We start from the raw sequence: 16,481 nt of genomic DNA on the forward strand, positions 1-16,481 counted from the left end.
CTATCTACTCTCCCCATAATAGTTTGAATAACGTGCCTCCATTCAACTGCAAAGCAAAGTGCTTGGCTCTGCTGTCACCCAATCACAACTCAAATTTGAGAATACTCGTGGGCAACCTCTGCATCTAACCCACCTCTGCAGATGACCTCATGGTTTAGGAATGGAGTGCTCTCTACTGCAAAGGCACACGTTTTTAAGAACAGCGCAACGTTCATCAAGGATGGCCAGTACAAGCAGGGGTAGCCTCTCTTGTGACATATTTCTAGCATCTTTGCTTCACCCAAGAATGAAAGAGGCTCTTGAATTAAGTATGTTGAGGAGCCACACAGCGAAATTTTGAACCCGAAAGGGAGTGATGGAGGATGCGTAGCATAATTGCAGGTGGAGGCTGGGAGAAAGTAAATACCATTCGACTTGAAAAAATAATTTCACACGCTAGCAAACAAAAATGAAATTTATAAGGAGTTTATTGGATTGGTAAAATGTAATAAAAAAGCATTTGTGATACTTCTTCTGCAAAGAAAAAAGGCATCTGGCGATTTTGCATATTTATTTTCCCTTACAAAACATTAGAAAAGCATAACTGATAAAAAGGATAACAACTGAAAGAGCAGAGCAGAGAGGAAAATACATCTCAATATAATTGGATAATGCATAATAAAAATACAGAAAACACATGCTTAAAACAGCTTTCATTCTCTTACTGTAAAAAGTCATTTTATGTGTTGAATAAAAAATATATGCCGGTTGCTCTCAAAATTGCAGTTTAGAAGAGGTAACTAGCTGAGAACAAAATATATATATCTAAATATATTTATAAATATAGAAAATGTGTATATGCTGCATCTGTCCTCAGAACAAACTGGAATAAATGGTTTTCAATTCATGCACACAAGTTACCAGAGGAAAAAAACTTCATATATTACCTAGTGGACCAATCCTGTAAGGTGCTGATTGCATTTCCTGAGTGCCCCCTCAAAGCCCTGTGGAAGTAGTCAGTGAAGGAGACAAGTGGCCCAATGGGTTCAGTGACAGGGGAGGCTACTCAGCAGCTCACAGTGGGTGCACTCAGCAACTCACAGGATTTGGGAAAGCTCCAATGGCAGCAGGATTGGGCCCCTCACAGACTTGGGTAGTGCTCGTGCTCAGCAAGGGGTAAAACTCTGGTACCCCCAAGCTCTGACAGATAGGAGACCAGTCCTAAAAGCTCAAGTAATGTTACTTCATTAGGATCCGAGGGCAATGAGTATGCAGCAGAAGGCATCCCTCACACAGGGAATGCCCCCTTGTGCCCCTTTCTTGCCCAGATACCTAGGCTAGTGATTCACATTTAAAAGGAAGATGCTTCCCATACCACTGAGAGCCTCTGTCTGCTGGCAGCAGGACAAGGAGAAGTGTGGTCAGTCACACTCCCCTCCCAGCTGCAACAAAGGCAACAATGGAAAGCCTTCTCTAGCTCAAGGGCTAAACCAACCCCTAACATAAAGCTGAAATTCCCCCTCAAACCTGGCCTAGTCATCCTCTATGAACATCCAATAAACATCATCACTGGTGAACCCGAGAGCAGACGGGTCTACAGTTGGCAGGGACAGGACAAAGCACGTAGCAGCTACATAGGACAAATACATTCCTCCTTGCAGTGTGAAAGAGCTAAGCCAATCTCCCAGCCCTCAGGGGGTTCACCATGAGGCATTTAGCCAGGAGGAATCCTTCTGGAATGACCCATGTGGGGTTCAGACCCCCTTGTATCAGCCCAGAGGTAAAGCCAGTGTGAGAGATTTACGGCTCTGAAAGACAACAAACCTCTGCTGTTTGCTCTGGGCCGGAAGGTTCCATTACCAAAACTGCAGAATTAGTACTCCTGGTCTCTCATTTGACTAACTGGAGGGAAGGCACTAGAGGCTGTCCAAAACACAAGCTGTGGCATAGGAAAATACAGAACCTTTAAGGAAACTGAAGTCTCACCAAGGCAGATCCTGTCTAGCAAGATCACAAGAAAGTCCAAGTGTAACTGCTCTGCCCATACCTCCACCAATACTCAGTCCACACTCTCCAGACAGACAGCAGAGGAGGTCACAGTGGTGCAGTAGTAAGCATCAAAACATCAATTTTGCATCAAAATTGCTGCATTTCCAATAAACCTTGTACTTCCTCTCTGACCATGGCAGGGAAAAGTCTCCTAAAACATGATTTTGAGGATTGAAAGTAAGGGCACATCAGTCTTCTTAATACAGTAGCACCAATCAAACACCCAGCCTTTGGTTCACCTTCAAGTTTTCTCTTTTAGCATTATATAAAGAAATGAATAATAGAGAGCTTATAAGAGACAATATTAAGCTAATAAAATCTCCAGACATGAATGACTCTGGAGTTCTGATAAGACAGAGACGTTTGAGGAGCTATACCCAAGTACCTGCGCTACTGAACAGCTGCCTACCAGACAATGAGGTGTGTTAAGAAAGACAGCAAGCGGTGCTGATGGGATAAAGCCATTACTTTGCTTACCCCAGTGGAGATCAGATGCTCAAAATTAACCTCTTGCTCCTGTTCTACATCATTCTCATAGTTCCCATCCCTGTTCGGCACTAGGGCTATTTCTCTGCCGCCCATAAAGGAGCACTGCAGGTCCCTGAAAAGGCACATAGTGAAGAAAATGGAATACACTTTTTGTACAGGCAGCTCCGTTAATAGCCTGCTCTTCACCTTGCTGGTTGTTCTGCTTAGATGCTTGTCAGGTTCTTACCTACTTAGGCATTAGACACATCAGAAATCCTACTTTTTAGGTGGATGAAGCAAAGAACCACAACAGGCTCAGGGGACAAGGCAGAAAACGTCCATTTGCCAAACTGAAATGGGTTTCCAATGCAAAGAGCTGTCAGTAAAGCACTGGTAGATGTAAAAAAGTGCCTCAGTGGGTACCATCTCAACATAGTTGAAACACAAACCACAACCTCCGGCTGTGCAGTTCAGTGCAAACTGCTCTTATCTCATACAGCCCTGAACGAAAACACTAGCACAAAGGCAGCCCAATTCGAACAGGATCTTCTCCTCCCTCCCTGCAAATCCTAATCATTGCACACAATCCCATAGCTAACGGCAGAGAGAAAACACCTGTTTCTGGCAAAATACTTGCACTAGGAAGGCAGGATCAAGCCCTAGGCTGGACACAAACTCACCACGGGAAGCAGCTCTGACCACGGAGAGGATGAGGTGGACCTTGCTTTGTTAGCAGGACTTCCTCGCTCCCATGCTGCAGCAGTGTGGCAAGCTGGAGCAAATGATCGCAGAGAAAGTGCTGGGCTCTGGCTTTAGTTTAGGGAACACTTCAGAAGGTGGCATTTTTCTCCTTGGCCACCGCCAAGGAAGACAATAAAAGCAACAGGAAACTACACTGAATGGCCATCTCCCTTTCATTTTGAAATCTGAGCACTTTCCCAAATGAAGGCATTCCTCCCATCTAAAATTCATATTTGGAAAACCACCCTATATCAGAATTGGAAAATACTGCGATAGCCTTTTCTGGTCCTAAACTCTAGGTCAGCTTTCCTAGACGGAGCTCCTACCTTTGTTTTAGTTCAGAGTCTAAACCAAAATGGCTCCGTACCATACAGGGACCAGAGCAAGACTAGGGCAGAAGAAACGACGAGTAAAAATAATGACACCATGGAAAAGCACATGATCCTTACTATCAGAAATGCTGAATAAGCAAAGCTTCTATGGAACAAAATTAGCATGAGATGTAGGAACAGCCATTAAAAAAAAAAAAATCAGAGCAATTATGCCCTTTATTTTTTGCCACGTTTATTATTTTCACCTCTTTCTTCTCACAGATGAAATGGGGCAGGCCAGTTGTTTTTCCTATTCATGTCAGCTTTACTCTCCAGGCTGTCACGCTGCTGGCACAGACCTGCGGAGACAGGACTTCCCGCACTTCAGGGGAATGCTGAAGTGGGGCTATTTTTTAAACTTCAAACTATTCCTGTTCACCGTACACTCTGCTTCCAAAAATAAAACCAGCATCCGAGTCTTTAAACAGGCGGACGGACCCTTTAAAGTTTCATAACAATGTTTTAAACCTGGGGTAGGAGGGATGGGAACAGGAATGCATTTTCCTACTTGTGGGAAATAATGAAGAAACCAACGTTTCTGGATATGAAATGCCGGGTAACAACAAATCAGAGGTCTGTTGCTGAGCCCGTTCTGCCAGCCAGTCCCTGTGAGAAAAAGACAGTGAGAAAGGGTTTTTTTTGCAGTGATGAACTTAAAATGAAAGGAGGAGCAATACACGGGAAGGAAGAGGGTAGACAGGTACGTGGCATGGAAATGACTTGCCTGGAGCAACCACACAAGTAGGCAGAAAAATGGCAAATATAACCTGTCTCATTCCCTTAGCCCTGTTCCCAAAACTAGTTTGGGAATGAATTGGGTAAAGGGGAGGAGGGAGCAGCAATTTGAACACGGCAAATGCTCCAGTTTAAACCATGTCTTCCTAAAGGGGAACCGAGGGTGGGGGTAGGGGAGATGGCTATTATTAATGTCCTTCCGTATATAGCAAAGCAGACATCCTGCATAATGGCAACACAATACATCAATAATAGCCCAAGAATAGCTTCCTACTGTTTTTTTTCCCCTGACAGTTAGAAACATAAAGAGAAAAATCAAGCTGCTGAGATAAATAGCTGAGTCTCCACCCCCACCTCAAATTGCCTTGGCATATTTTAAGAGATAAATGGTTCTATGAGAAATTTAAATAGCTTTCTCTTTTCTTTTTTGGCAGCTGCAGGAACTGGGTCAGGTGTAGAAATTATTAATTTCGAAGCCTGAAAAACCCATGTTTGAAACCAAGGGTTTTTTTTTTTTTTTTGCTTTAAAGCATCAACTTTCTTAGAAGTAGAGTTAGGAAAAAATAAAAAATAATTGAGGGGTTTTTTTTAAACAGAAGTTGGACCAAAAATAATTAAATAACAGTGCAAGCCACTGAAAAGGGACAATTTGCATAACAGTTCAATGGACATTAAAAGTATCTGTAGTGGATTGTTAATATTTTATTTTTGCATATAGTATTTGCACAATGGCTTTCATTCCTCTTGATCAAACATAGCACGTGGAGTATGCCTTGAAGAAAAAGACTGGGGGGCACCATTCTGTAGCTTTACCCTAACTTTAGTGCACGTTCCAGAGAGACAAGAGATTACTGCCAGAGTGACCAGCACCAAACACTTTCATGAGGAGCCCATTTACGTATTGCCAGGTCTCAGGATTGACACCCCATGAGCTGATCTGCTTGAGGCTGCGCTCGCTGGTGCTCAGAGCTGGTGAACTTGGTGCTGAACCACGTGTAAATCACTGCCTCCCCCTTTCCACTCAAGTTACTCTTGCTTTACACATTGATACCAGGGTTTCTAGCCCAGCTTTTCTGCATGATGCCAAAAGCCACCTCCCTCCTCATGCCATATGTGGAAGGATCTCTTTGCAACCATAAACTCCTGAATCTTACAGAAGACAAAGGTCAAATCCTGTAGAAACTGCTCTGACCAAAGAAATGCTGATCTATAAACTCCCTCACAGGATAGTACACCAGTTAAGACTTGTAAAAGGTTCAAATTTCCAGTCCTACAAAGACTTCAAGATCTTGAAAGATACCCAGTTGGCATACAGCCTGCTCCCTCCGCCGCATGGCTGGTAAAATCCCCCCTGTTCCTTGTGCTCTGTTCCGTGTCCCAGATCCGGCGGATACTTGAGAAGGAGGTGGACTCCCTCGTTTAGACTCGCTGCACCTCCGCAGGGCTCACGGCTTGTGCTCTACTTCCCTTAGTGACCAATCAAAAATTTAAAAGGTGACAAAGACACAGATGTAAATAGAACTGCGGTGCCTAGAAAGCCAGAGCACAGATAGGATCAGAAGACAGACTGTAATTACAGGCCCTGCTACTTATTACATAGGCCAGTTGTGCTACATGAGCCTTCGGTGGAAACTTCCTGTGTAATTAATAAAGGAGAAATAGAATACTTTTGCAATCACTTTTCTAGCTTTCACTGTGGGGGTCCAATCCTGCCATCCTGGATTAGCTCTAATCATAGACAATCTTTCTCTGCATAAACTGAAGGCATCTGTTCTGTGAGACTTAAAAAAAAAAAAAAAAGAAAAAAAAAAAAAGAAAAAAGGAAAAACCCTCATTGCAAACCTACACCATGCAATCAAGAAGGAAAGGAAATCTATCCTGAAAACCCCCACCCAGATCGTAATCTGACAATGTTTTCAAGGCATCTGGCAAAAAAGAAGAAGAAGAAGAAGAAAGAAGAATGCTATGAAATATTTAAAATCCTACTTCTGTCAGGAATATGTGAGAGGAGAAAGGTGAGTTTGAAAGGGCTGCATTATTTGTAAGCCAAAACCTGAAAGCACCACCTTTTGCATAGGAGCACGAGATGCCCTTGGCCCAAGCCAGAGCAGTCCTGAGAACAAGTACCAGGCGCTGATTCAACAGGGACTGGCATCAAAAGTCAAGGCTGTGTGTGAGCAGGACCACAGAAGCTGTCCTGCAACACCATGCTATGTACCGCAGGACGTCAAGGGTAAGGCAAACAAGAGAGTTAATAATACAGTAAAAATAGTTGCATGCTTTCAGCCCTTAACTGATCCTCCTCATCTAAAGCTTCAATTGGATTTTCGACAGCATGGGCAACAGGGCATCCCTAAGGCAGGATTTCTCCTAAAAGCACTTCTCTTATTGCTGAGACTCTTACCAAAGACATCCAAGGAAGGGGAAACTGCCCCGTGCGATCTGAGAAGCGCTGAATGGCACTTTTCTTTGGTTCTGCACCCAGGATCTTGCCCTCTCCAAACCCCCTGGTGTGGAGCACCTTTGCAGAAAGATCTCAGCCACCCCCGACCACTGGGCTAATCCCAACCTGCATCACAAAAAGCAGGCATAGAAAAAGGCTGGATGTGCCCAGCTGTCATAATGAGGGGAGCAACTAAGCAGACACTCAGGAGTGACAATGTTCAGATGCGCCTTTGCCTTGGTCACATCCACCTGCCTGCTGTACAGTTCCAGTAGGAACCATAAAAGACTTCAGGACAAGCACTGGGCATACAACTGTGATCGCAATGGTCCTGAAATGCTGAAACAAAAGACTTGGGAACAAAACTGGCACAGCCACAATCCCCACAACACTTGCATAAAACAGAAAGAAAGAATCCCTAGAACGTATTTATCAAAAGCCATTTTATGCAGATTTTTCCTCCTGAATATTTAAAACATGGTGAATATTAAACTTCAGAGATCCTTAATACGTTCCAAAGCCCCACGGACCTTTGAAATGCTAGCTCATCAATATGCAACATCTAATCTTGTCCAAAAAAAAAAAAGGGGGGAAAAAGAAAAGCTATTCATCCTCTGCACATAGAGGTTACAGCAAGAATCCCAAGGAAAAAAAAAAGCGCAAAACTGAAAACTTCCAGCATCTTATGCAATAGGTTAAATTTACCCTGGTTGGGAAAGTTTCACTTTCTGCAAGAGAGAAAGTGCCTGTACGTGCATTGCTGCTGGAAGCTTCTTCTGAAGTGTGAGGCTGAAACTGTGTAGCTGGATTACAGTAAGTAGTTTATTAAAAAAACCAAGGCTTGTGGCTTTGCATCCCGTTCCAGCCCAATGTAGTCTCAGGATCCCCTCTCCAAAGGCCAGCAGACAGTGCGCCACCTAAAAACCCATTCTACTCCAAAACGCTGTGGTTGAAATGGCTTTGCTTGTTTATAAAGTTTAGTGTTTCGTATCGCTTGCATCTGACCTTCAGCAGAAAGAAAAGCTCAGTTAAATTGTGCAAATATGTACCAAATGGGAGCAAGGGAAAGCAGCCAAAAATGCTGCACGAGCTTTTGCAGGGCTGCAGCCTTTTAGGAGCACCAGTGAGATGAACTGGATGAGAGGCCAAATTGATTTAGGCTCCAGGCAGGAGCTTAAAACACCATGACACCCAAATTCACAAAGAAAACGTTCTCTTACTGCAACCCCAAATTTCCTGCGCATGAAAACACTGTTTTCTTTCATCTTGAGGAGATGCTCGTTCTGTAATCCGACATTTAAAAATGAACAAACAAACAGGAGTCAGCTGACAAAGGATTCTTGCTGGTGAATGGAAGTAGGTCACTCTGAGTATTCTGCCTTTACAGTCTGGCTTAGTATTAGTGTTGTACAGAAAACGGTAACAAAACTGCACTGGAGACAGGGAAAAACTCTTAATTTTGTCTTTTCTACAAAAATGAGCATTAACATTCTGCATTAATGTGCAATGCCACCTCAGTACCCGATATCTGGTTAATTAAAAGAAAAAAAACAAAACAAAAAACCAACCACAAAGCAAACCACACACTAAATTAAACAACAACAAAAAACCCTTACTGGTCAGCCTGCATTTAAAGACATCTAAGTATGAGTAATAGGGCAGAGAGGAATTTTCCTGAAGTAACATAAAAGAAAATGAAAGCTCCACATACAAGACCAAATAAAATCTTCTGTCTCTCACGAATGCAAATTCTGGCTGCCCTTTTACACAAACATATTAAAGGAATAACACTAGAGGAAAAAAATAAAAGAGGAAAAACTAATAAATTCATTTTTGGAGAAAGAAATATTTAAAAACAAACAGACTATCCTTCAAACAAATTTCTTCATGATAAAGCCCTGCAATCATGTGGTTCTAAATTACACAGTTAAATATGACTGAAAAAGTAAGGCACAATTTCATAATCATTTTAAAAGCAATAATTATAATCATTTTCTTTGATATCCATGTGGCAGGCCACTGATACTATGGATGCACAAAACTACTTGATTAAAGATCTGGAAAAGTTTTTCCGACTACTAGCTAAGACTCACAACACCTCTGCATATACCGTCTTCGCTGCAAAGAAGAGTGCACGTTGAGGAAAAGGAAACAGCGGGTAAGAGAGCTGCCTGCGGACAGAGAGAGGCAGAGGCAAAAACGCAGAGGCACCCTCAGCGTCATCTTCCCAGTGAGGGACTCTAACCCCTAGAAATGTAAAGGTAATGCCACCACCTGGGGCTTCCGTTTCCTTTTCTCATTTTCTAGGTACGATGAGAAATGTGGACGGACAGCAAAACTGTAACTGAATGCTCTTGAGACCAGTGATCAACCCCATTGCTTCCCCACACAACACAAAGCCAACAAGACCAGGAATGCGTAGCCAGGAATGAAGTCCGGTGGGGTATACGCAGCAGCGCTCAGTATCACAGCCTGTATTTCTGCTTAGTTGTAGCCCCACAACCACCTTATGTATGCGTGGGAGTGCACATGCCAGAGCTGTCTGAAAGTGTTTGAACTTAGTTTTTTCAGATCACAGCAAAGAATTTCCAGGCTGAAATGAGAGCTGTTCCTCAATGGCCACCAGGAAACCTACCGAGGTTATAGTTTTTTCTCTTAGATTTTTAGATGCCGGGTGAATGTTACAATTTCACAAGTTTAAAGTCTACTTTCCCTCATGGTCCAAACGCCAAACGGGCAATCCGCTGTTGCGCATACAAACTTGAAATGCTGAGGAAGCCAGGTAGTATTTCTGGAAATGTTTGAGGAGAAATGCCATTCTCAAGCCCAGAAGGGTACGTGAAGATGAAGTTCAATCAGTATCTCTTGATTGTCACGGCAGTTCCCATAATGTGCTTATATTCTTCAGTAATTTTGGTGGGAAAAACATCCCAAAGAAGAAAATTGCAATTGCAACAGAAAAAGACCCTGGCACTCCCCATAGCCAGCCACTCTGTGGCTTTAAGATGGGAAAGAAAAATGAACCCAGCAGAAGTAATACTTATTTTAAGAAGAGTCACATTATTTGGATTGTTCTAACAAAGGAAACAGTGACTTCAAAATTAGCAAAAGTAGTTAAAAATAGAAAAAAAATATCTTGTGAAAGTTTCAAAGCTTTTTTTTTATTTCACCAGGTCCAATATTGAACCATTTCCCAAGAACACATGTGCTTGTTTTTAAATAGAATTCTTATCCAAAGAACTTTAATTTACCAGCAGAAGAAACCCAAGAACCACAAAAAACTGAGAAAGACGACATGGGTTTTTGAAAAATGAAAATATTTGTCAACAATACTGAAATTTACTTAGATAAAATTCAATATGGTTTTAATCATCATAGCAAATGAAAAAAAAACAACTGTTGTGGATGACATTGTTAAAAGAGAGATTTCTCATGTAAAAAATGGCCCTTCTGACATCACGTAATTTAGTGTAAAAATTGTGACCAGCTCTAACTGGAACTAGTGTTCTCACCTCTCTCTCTTAGTTTGTACTTTACTAACCTCTAGATAGTACTTAGTTCCTGCCAACCTTCGGCAACAAACCCTCAATTACCATCACTAGTGTTTTCTCGTGGGTATTTCACCACGGTGAGATTCTTCAGCACACCTCTCTCTGACAGCCCTGACTTACAGTATTGAAGTTTATATAAGGTGTAGTCAACCCAGCTCTGTGAACAAATAGCAAATCGACATGATGAACCAACTGCAGGAATCAGATATCAAAAGAAAACAGTTACAAACTCCAATCCTTTCTGAGCCATTCAGCCGAAGCACAGGGTGTCTAACATTTATCTCTAATGCTGAAGGAAGGCAAATACATGGGATTTCCCTCGAGCACCTTTCTCTTGGGTCCTGTTATCCCTCGTCTGCTGCACTTTCTCAAAATGAAAAGGAACCAGCATTTATCAAACCTAAGCTAGGCTCGGCTGACCGTGGCCAGGCAGCAGCCGTTAACAGGTCCAAAGAGATTTCAGTATGACTTGTTGCATATTCTCTTCAACAACCACCATTTCTCTAAGAGACACTTTTTTCTCATTCTTCTCAGACGCATTTGCTGATAGGCAGAAAGTCAACTTAAGGCCTGTGTCTCATGAAAGTCTCGCTCCTGCCGTCAGGATGAACACTATTATGTAGAGTTCACTATGATAAACACTTTGGTATTCCCACACCTCTATGATTAAGTCATTACCCAAGTGTTTCGCAGCCGTGATAAAAATCTAAGAATTAAAATATTAAAAAAAAAAACCAAAACCAAAATTAAAGGTGCATTATCTGATAGGCTAAGGCAACAGTGTTGCTTTCTCTTTTTAAAAGCAACATTCAGGCAATGATTAAAATAAGTGACAATAACCATCACATTCACAAAATACTAGTGTTAGCCTTGGGGATACGCTTAAGGATTGGGCTGTAACCAAGGCAACCCAATCTTCTGGAGAAAGTTTAAGTAGACAGTTTTAAAGCCATGGTTCAAAGACAGTAAATCTGGCTGTAGGGCTACTTGTGACATATGGAAAGTGCCACAGCCACCAGACACAAAGCACTGATGTTGTAATAACTCATCCTCCAGTTGTCCAAATACTGCACTGGATCATCCACCAGGTGCCCTCCTGCAGTTGGCATAAGGGCAACAGAGGAACCATCTCATGTGTCCTGGGTAATTTGACAGAAATTTGACTGTGCTCACATCCTACCCAGATCAAATCTGTATGACTGGGCGCTACAGAATCAGTCTGGTGTTAATGACTGTAGGCCCACGGTTTACATCACATCATGCAATGGCTTTAAGCCTGTGCTTAAACAAACCCCATGGGCTTAAATAATTTGCTGAATTAGAACCTAATCCTGGACCTCCCTGGGCTCTATCTGGCCATGCAAATCACGGGATCAGGCCCTACTTGCCAACAAATGCTAGACAAAGCCAAAGCAGCATAAGCAAAAACTCTGCAGACTTGAACAGAAATGTTTGTGTGATCTTCTAATTCTTTTAAAAGGAACAGTTTGGACATTACCACAACCACAGATGATGTGAATTTTTATCACGGCTAAGAAGTGCACCTCAAGAAAAGCAAGGTCTCTTTGGCAAAAAGACTCCTTCTTTGGAACAGATAAAAGAGGATATATTACAAATATGCGATAAATATCATGATGAAGCAATATCCCAGTGGTTCTTAATTGCAGCGCAATTGAGATAAGTCCACCAGCATTTCCTAATTAAATCCTGAAGCATCAAGAGGGGAGATTTCCATGCACATGTGGGTGATGAGAGCCTCTGTGATGTATATACATTTATGCAATATTTTCTGAATATATTTATAGCAATTTTAGAAGCCAAAACCACACTCATTACAGAAAATAAAGAAGAGTGTTTTGGACGCTCACTCCTTCCAACAGGCAGATGGCTTTGGTGTTTCAGGGGTGAAAACAAAAGCATGATAGTACTTTTGCCCAGATGTGTCAGGTCTAGAAATTTGCCACAGTACCTCAAATATCAACACTGCTCAATCGCTGTCAAACATCTTCCATCCGTGGAGTATTTAATGCCTGAAAAGTTTGGCTCTCACCTCCCTGCATGCCAGCCCAACTCACCACAGCACCCTAATAACACAGAGGATTCAGATCTACATCTCCTGGCTGGCCCTTAGCTTTGAAATAGGCTAGAATCCCAAACCTACATACCAGCAAACTTTTCTGGAAAGAGAAGACAGAACTCCAAAAATCAGTAGTTTGGGCCAATCTGTGATTAATTAAATTCCCATAACATCCCTGGGAAATCGGAAAGAAGCCCTCTTGTGCCGAGGGCAGAACAGGAGAAGCCACGTGACTTCCTCCAAGTCCAGCCTATGGCAGGGCCATAAAAAGCCTAAAGGCTCTGGACTTTGGTCCTCCTTAGTCTAGGCCACATTCTGCAGGAAGGCACAATAACTTGTTTCCACCGATTACCCCACTGTTATTCAGGAGAGTCTCATCAACCACTTGATTTAACACTAATAAGAATAAGGAAGATCAGAGCTACGTTTGCTGCTTGATGAATGGCTTATTCTGTACCCGAGAGCATCATGTGCTTGCAGAGGAATAAAATCCTCCACAGGGAAACAATGGTGTTCACAATCCCAGGTCTGATCTGCTGGGTTTTTATAGGGTTAGTTCAAACTGCATTTGCTCAATAGTTGCGAGGTTTTTTTGACTGGTGGTGGTACAGACTGCGTGTAGAGAAGCGAGCTCAGAAGTATCTTACGTGCCACAGTTCAGGGCGCAGGAGCCCAGATGGAACCTGGCAGGAGTCACGGCGCAAAAAAATCTGTTTATGTCTGAGGCAGTAAAATTCTTGAAGGCCAGGGTAGAAATCTAGTATAAAAAGGCAAACTGCTTCAGCACAGCCACTATGGTGGAGAATGATTTCTTTTGCTTCATGGTGCCACCCTTCTACAAAGAAGGATTTATTCTGAGCTGTGAATTTTGGGAAACTTCCCTGACACTTGTGGAGTTTGCCAACATATAAACCATGTAAGGAACAGAGGTTTCAGACTGGTATTTCTGTATTTGAATTTACTGTATACAGTTAAAGCTATTAAATTTCACAGTGCTCTTCCCTAAAGGTTACTGCTAAACTGAAAGGAAATGCACCATTTGCAGGAGCTGCAGTGAATATCTCAATTTTTCCTCGTTGTTTCCTATCGGTCTAGCTCATCTAACCTTTTCTCTTCAGCATTAGTGGGTATAATTATATCAGGCTTCTGTTACAGAGAATAAAGATGAAAGCACCACATTCTTATTGTTTTACAGTGGGTGCATGAAAACTATTCTTATAACTTACTCTTCAAAAGTGCCAGTTTGTCACTTACATGGTCAATCAGCCTGCAACCGTTTCAGTTCTGTTTCTTAATTTGTTAAGTGCAAAGAAAGGTATTATCTTTGATTGCATCTGCAAATAAGATATTAATGTCAATTCAGTGATATGAAAATTACTCCCTCACTATGTAATTTGCACCTTAGTTATTATGGGTTTCATGAACAAGAATATTATAGCTGCTCAGAGTGCCGTGTATTTCTAATTTTTTTTTTAATTAACCAAACTAAAAAAAAACCTCCACCAACATGAGAAAAAAAGATTATCTATGCCCAGCTTTTATTTACCTTGGCATACGTATTAATTCTGGACTGAAGATGGAAACGCTGCTGCTGGCCCAGCACTCTTCTGTAATGACATTTCACCAGATAGAAGTTCTAAGTGGCTGGGATGAAAATTAAAGAGGTTAAAAAAAAAAAAGTTTACTTTTTGGAATGGCAGAGAGAAGGGTTTAATACCTTCTTTAGCTTTCTTAAGATAAAAACTGAACAACAGGAGGATTTAGGAGGATCCTTTTTGCTGTTGTTGAAATAAGATCCTTAATTTTTTTAACGAGAACACCAGATCATGTGTGTAAACATCAGAGAAGTGTATATCCCAAGGCCTGATTCAATCCCTGTTACAGTTGAAGGAAAATCCTCCTGTTGCAATAAACAGGAGATGGAACAAGACAACAAGACTCTGTTGCTTAAATGTCTACCCAGAAACAAGCACTGCCAGTGGTTCCCCTAGAATGGGGTGTGTGAGAGAGTGGCGTAAGATTTTTTTGAGCATCGCTTTGCACTGCAGTTCTATGTAGTCCTTTTTTTTTTTTTTTTTTTTTTTTAAACCACTGGGATTTTAAAAATGTGTTCCAGCCCCACATCCTTAAAAGACCTTCTCAATGGACACGATTGGCTTATACCTCTGGTAAATCAAAAGCACATTGTGAGTGCGTGTGTGAGTGTGTGTGTGAGTAGTGTGTGTGTGTAGTGTATAGTGTGTGCAAGCTCACATCTTGTGTGATTGCTCATACATTGTGAACTGGAAGCATCACTGCTGAATAAGTTTATGCAATAGCAAAATATAATTTCATAAGAAAAAGAAAAAAAACCCTATTGAACTGGAAGGGAATGGAGACAAGTAAGGGCCTAGGAAAAAGGTATAGATAACAAATCTGTGTCCCAGGGATACAAGGTCACACCTACACTCCTAGGTGCAGTACAGCTGAAGTTGCATTGTTTGTGTTGGTGATGAGAGGAGTGCTGTGCCTGCTCTCACACCTTCCCGGGCAGGGGAGCTACTTCTGCTGGTGATCCAGATCCTATTAAAGTCAAAGGGAAGCTCCCCATGACTTTGACGAGAGCTGGTCAGGTTCTTAACATAACTTGGGAGAAAGAACTAGCTCAGCCATCTTTCACCTTCTACATTCATGTACTTCTGTCCTGGTTTCAGCTAAGACAGAGTTAATTTTCTTTCTTGTGGTTGCTGTGTTTTCAAGATTTGGTATGAAAGGAATGTCAAGTAATGTACATTGTTTTAGTTATGCTAGGTGATGTTTATACTATCCAAGGACTTTTTTCAGCTTCCCATAGAAGCTGAGAAGGAGCACTGACAGAACAAGGGAATGGCCAATGGAATATTCTGTACCATAGATGTCATGCCAGGTACATAAACAGACGTTGGCCAGGGGGAGGGAATCCATGATCTGCTCAGGAGGAGATGGGCAACCAGTTCACTTGGTGGTGAGAGTGGCTCGTGTTGTATTATTTTATCTTGTATACTCTTTTACCATTATTATTATTATTATCGTTATTTTCCTTTTCCATTACTGTTCTATTAAACTGTCTTTATCTCAGCCCAGGAGGTTTTTTTCCCTTTCCTTTCCCCTCCCTTTCTAGGGGTAGGAGGGTGAGAACTGCATGAGTAGCTGTGGGGTCCTAGCTACTGGCTGGGGTTAAACCTCAGCAACTTCTTAAGAGACAGGAATTAAACACAGAAATACAGTTAGGACCATGTTCAGACCTCCTTCTACAGGCAGATAACTTCGGTCCTGTGACCACTTATCTCCATCAGCTGCAGGGACAGCAGGTGGTCTGACTCACTCACTGCCCTCCTGAAAAGTCATGTCTAAATTAGGTGCCTGTCATAGGCAGTCTGAACATGGCCTCTTGAACTGCCCTCTTGTTCCAAGGCCTTCCAGTTTTAATTTTTTTTTTTTTTTTTTTTTTTTAAACAGAGATTCAGACCCTAGGCTGGAAAGAAATCATGCAAAGCTTGTGCAATATCCCCCAACGGGCGTCCTGGGGAGGGTCACAGTTGATACTCAGAGATCAGTGCTGGCCTTGGCAGTCAGAGCCTGGATCCGAGCAGAGTTGCAGGTCTTGCAAAGGATGTGCCCGTCCAGAGGGTAACAGCCTTGATTGTCCCCTTCAGACAGGAGGCCACCACAGTCCTAGGAAATAAGCAAACAGAAAGAGCAAAGTAAATAAGAACAAGATTAAGCGAAGAATCTATTAGTCAAAGAAACTTTCTCCTCGCTCTCCACCTTTTAACAGGATCCAGCTTGAGTCAGCATAAAGCACGAAGCTGAGGGACGTGATATCTTTCATGATTAAGCCATTTCCAGATAAGAGACAATGCTGCAGAGAAGATGGGTTCCCAAGCTCTCTGCTGAACTTAATCCAATTGAAAATAAACGGGATTATTCCCTTCACATTTCTGAGGAAGGAAAGGTCTTTAGCAGTGGAGAAAAACTCAAATTTAAGCACATATTTATTAATGCCAAAAAGGATAAAAAAAGCAGCATCACTGGGAAGAAAGTTTGGT

General features: G+C 42.0%; 1 protein-coding gene across 24 annotated transcripts in view; it reads right to left on the reverse strand.

Moving 5' to 3' along the window:
- Window positions 1–449: 449 nt before the first annotated feature.
- The window catches only part of LPP (LIM domain containing preferred translocation partner in lipoma), a 353,260-nt gene continuing 337,228 nt past the window's right edge, over window positions 450–16,481 (reverse strand). For all 24 annotated transcript variants that reach the window (XM_054206282.1, XM_054206268.1, XM_054206284.1 and 21 more), the window contains one exon: window positions 450–16,107. In XM_054206282.1, coding sequence (XP_054062257.1) covers window positions 15,979–16,107 — 129 coding nt within the window. In that variant the 3' untranslated portion in view covers window positions 450–15,978. The remainder of the gene's footprint in view (window positions 16,108–16,481) is intronic.

Source organism: Rissa tridactyla, chromosome 6 (genome assembly GCF_028500815.1).
Source record: "Rissa tridactyla isolate bRisTri1 chromosome 6, bRisTri1.patW.cur.20221130, whole genome shotgun sequence".
NCBI classification, from domain to species: Eukaryota; Metazoa; Chordata; class Aves; order Charadriiformes; family Laridae; genus Rissa; species Rissa tridactyla.